Genomic DNA, 4,376 nt, shown 5'->3' on the forward strand with positions numbered 1-4,376 from the left:
GCATAAGTTGCTCTGACAATCCATAACTTGACTAGAAATCAATAAATCTCAATATTCTGTGTAATAGTCAAAATGTAAGCCAGTAAGACATATTTTTCTGTAGTTTTAAAATTTTTTAATTACACATATAAAACAACATTTTAACTGTTTATTTTTTCTGTTGCTCATTAAGTGAAATAAATTATGCAAGTTGTCTTAGGCTGCTGACTTAAAAATGAAAAATTATAAGCATTGTTATAATCTTTTATACTCTTGTTCATACAGTAGTGCAACAGATACAATCATCTCTGCTTTGTTTAGTAACTTAGAGGAATTTAGAGGCTTTTCCTCAAATTCAGCAGTTGGCTACTCAGTCTCCTCATTGCACTCATCATGTCCTTGTTCCTCAATGTGTAAATAGCAGGATTCAGAATGGGTGTTATCAGGAAGTCCAGAATGGCAAGAAACTTATCCACTGGCACTGTGGGAAACGGCCACACATAAACAAAAATGCATGGTCCAAAGAATAAAATCACCACGGTAATGTGAGCTGAGAGAGTAGAGAAGGCCTTGGACAAACCAGCCGAAGATTGTTTCCATACTGTGAGCAGGATGAAAATATAAGAGATAATCAATAAGAAGAAAGTGCCCATAGAAATGAACCCACTGTTGGCAGTAACCATGAATTCCAAATTATAGGTGTCAATGCAGGCAAGTTTTATAAACCAAGGAAGGTCACAGTAAAAGCTATCTATCTTGTTGGGACCACAAAACGGCAAATGGACAACAAAAGCTAACTGGATCACTGAGTGAAGGAGGCCTACAGTCCAGGAACCAGAGACAAGCAAGACGCAGTTCCGTGGACTCATAAGAGTCAAGTAATGAAGGGGCTTACAAATGGCTACGTATCGATCTAAGGCCATGGCAATGAGCAATACCATCTCAGATCCACCCAGAATGTGAAGGATAAATATTTGGAAAACACACCCATGGAAGGATATGGCTTTATGTCCAGAAGACAAATTAAAAATCATCTTGGGAACTGTTAAGGTAGAAAGACACATATCAATGAAAGAGAGATTGGCTAGAAGGAAGTACATTGGAGAATGTAAATGAAGATCACAAGTCACTGTAAGTATAACAAGAAGATTTCCCAAAACTATCATTCCATAAAACACCGTAGCAAAGACAAGAAGAAAATGCTGCATCGGTCTAGAGTTAGAAAGTCCCAAGAATATAAATTCAGACACTTCAGAATAATTTGTTTCATACATTAGATTTTGACTGATGATACCTAAAAGACCAAAAACAATATAATAAGCAATATATTTTTTAATTTTATCACTTGTATCATCACTTGTCGTTTTGTTGCTCATTAATTTGCTTGAGCAGGCGCCAGTAATGTCTCCATTTGTCCCTGTTGCATGCTAGTGTAGCCCAATGGTGTCTGCTCACTCCGGGAACACGAAGAGCCTCAAACCATTTGCTCAGGGTCTTGACGAATAAGTCTGATGAAGAAATCTTCGTCAAGATTTTTAATTAATTTTTAAAAATATATAAATTCGTACTGAAGTAGGTATTCAGATAGGTTATCACTAAAAGTCATAAGGTATTTCAAACACATGCAGTTATTTGCCCATTTAACTAATAGTCACTAATGAGTATAATGAGTTGTGCATATTTAGATATAAATAATATACTTCTTTGGCATCTACCATATGCCAGGTGCGATGTAAGTTTGACTTAAAATATTAATTAGTCATAATTTAATATTATGACAAGAAAATATGACTTAGCAAAGCAGTGATTATTCAGATTATGCCAAATATGTTGTTTCTACAGAAAAGTAATTTTAATGGTCCAGACTTTTTAAAAAGCCACGTACAAAAACCTTCTGACAGGAAGGCCATTGGGGCAAGAAGATGATAATTCAGGTATAGTATAGTATTCTATAGTGAGGTATAGTACAGCAGATCTAATGTTGCAGACACAATAATGATGGAAAGATACTAGCAATTTAAGCAGAACTTGAACATACTTCTACTTCAGGCAAAAAAATAATCTTCCAAGGAACGAACTGCATGAGAGCAGTTGAACAAACAGTGTGATCACCTAAAAGAATACTGAAGGATCATGTCATATCAGGGGTCGTGAATTTTTCAACCAACAGTGCTGCAAAACAGAAAAATTAGGCACAATGAAGATCTTTAATTTTCAACATACACTCAATGAATCAACTGAATACTTACAAATCAATATAAAATAAACCTAAAAGTACAGGAATATTTTTTTAAATACTAAATGAAAAATATGAATCTGATCATACCCTTTATTAAAAAGTAAGAGAAAAACTAAGTATTAAACTAAAAATCCTATTATATATATACAGATCACATGATAGCTTCAGACATGTAAAGATCATATAAAGAAATATATAGAACAGTTTTATTTTTATATATAAGTAATATAAATATAACTGTATGCACAGAACTCTGGAAAACAGCTACACAAGCTCAAATAGGTGACCAACAGTTTTTAATATGAAATTAGGAACTAGGACCATTGGTAGTGGGACATGTACACTGCTGGAGAAATAGGTGTTGGAACATTGTTTGACTGAAACCCGACCATGATCAGCTTTGTAACTCTGTATCTCACAGTAACTCAATAAAAATTAAAAATTTTAAAATAAAATTTAAAAATGTTTTTAGCCATCTAAGACAAAATACAAACATTTGGTGTCTATACTAAAATTATTCTTCCTTGCTTAGAAAAAAGCCAATTGCTATTGCCAAAAAGAGTGTGATAAGAATGTATAAAGTCTTAGAGTCAGGGTAAGGACTGTTTGTTGTGCTGAGACCCTCACCCTCAGGCTCCACACCTCCTGCAGGTAAATAAAGGCTCTTTGACTCAGCAAATACAAATATATATATTATGTTTACATATATATTCATACATACATATATAGAGCTGGAGCAATAGCAGAGCGGGTAGGGCGATTGCTTTGCATGCAGCCAACCCAGGTTCAATTCCTCCATCCCTCTCAGAGAGCCCAGCAAGCTACTAAAAGTATCCCGCCCACATAGCAGAGCCTGGCAAGCTACCCGTGGCATATTCGATATGCCAAAAACAGTAACAAGTCTCACAATGAAGACGTTACTAGTGCCCGCTCGAGCAAATCGATGAGCAACAAGGTGACAGTGATACAGTGACATACCTATATACCTATATACATACACATATATATTTATATATACATCCAAATGCTCATCAATTTGTTTAAGCTGGCACCAGTAACGTCTCTCATTGAGAGACTTATTGTTACTGTTTTTGGCATATCCAATACGCACGAGTAGCTTGTCGGGCTCTCTGAGAGGGGCAGAGGAATCGAACACGGGTCGGCCTTGTGAAAGGCGAACGCCCAACCACTGTGCTATCACTCCAGCCCTATACATACATATATACATAAAATTAGTTCTAAGTAAAGCAAATTGACATATGTGATATACCAATTTTAAAGCAAAACAAAGAGACTATTGGTGAGCCATAGATATAGCTCAGTATAGAGCATATATGCCTTCCACATGTGAAGACTTAGATCCAACGCCTGGCTCACCACCTGATGCTATCAATGACAAATTTGAGTTCAACAATTACAGCAACAGCAATAATGAAAAAACTGACAGAAGAGAAATCTTGACAGTAAGTAGTCATATGAAGAGAAAACTACTCATCATTTATTATTAATTACATAAAAGATTGGCATGGGAGCTACTTCTCTTATGAATTTTCTATATTTAAAAGAAGTTATAATTCACTATGGATGAGACTGAGAAATCAATCTCATTCATTGATAAAGATTATATAAATTTTAAAATTTTATATTTAATTAAAAAATTTATATTTAATTTAAAAAATTTATATTTAATTTAGAAAATTTTAAAAAGAAGTAACATTCAAAATAAGAAACCAAAGTTAACAATTTCACCCTACCTGGCTTCCTCTCTCAGGACCATGTTCTCCCTTGAACACATATCTCGCTGGCTTGTCTCTATGTCTCTTCACTTGCTTGATCTTCCCAAGTTTGTGTTCTCTGTTAAGCACACATTCCTTTTCTTCTCCCTCCTACACTCATTTTTCTCAGGAATTTTTATCCAATAAAAACTATCTTGTTTCATAACAAAAGAAAAACAATTCTCCATAAATTACAACCAAGAAATTCAATTTAAAATAGTTGTTTCTTGTAATGACAGTAAATCAAATAAAAATTCATAGTGCTATATTTTAGTTATAATATATTTTATTATTATTATATACAATATTTTACTTAGACATGAAAAATAACCTAATTCACAATTAAAAATTCACAGTAAAAATTAAAATATTCATGATGAGAC

At 33.9% G+C, this 4,376-nt stretch overlaps 1 protein-coding gene across 1 annotated transcript; it reads right to left on the bottom strand.

Moving 5' to 3' along the window:
- Positions 1-314: 314 nt before the first annotated feature.
- LOC101540821 (olfactory receptor 4F6-like) lies at positions 315-1,253 on the bottom strand. The gene has a single exon (XM_012932997.2). It carries the CDS (start codon positions 1,251-1,253, stop codon positions 315-317), a length of 939 nt encoding a protein of 312 aa, XP_012788451.2.
- Positions 1,254-4,376: the final 3,123 nt, after the last annotated feature.

Source organism: Sorex araneus, chromosome 3 (assembly GCF_027595985.1).
Source record: "Sorex araneus isolate mSorAra2 chromosome 3, mSorAra2.pri, whole genome shotgun sequence".
Lineage (NCBI taxonomy): Eukaryota > Metazoa > Chordata > Mammalia > Eulipotyphla > Soricidae > Sorex > Sorex araneus.

Bases quoted from the DNA above. Each gene is read 5' to 3' on its own strand.
- LOC101540821 (XM_012932997.2), bottom strand. From the start codon at position 1,253: ATGTATGAAACAAATTATTCTGAAGTGTCTGAATTTATATTCTTGGGA.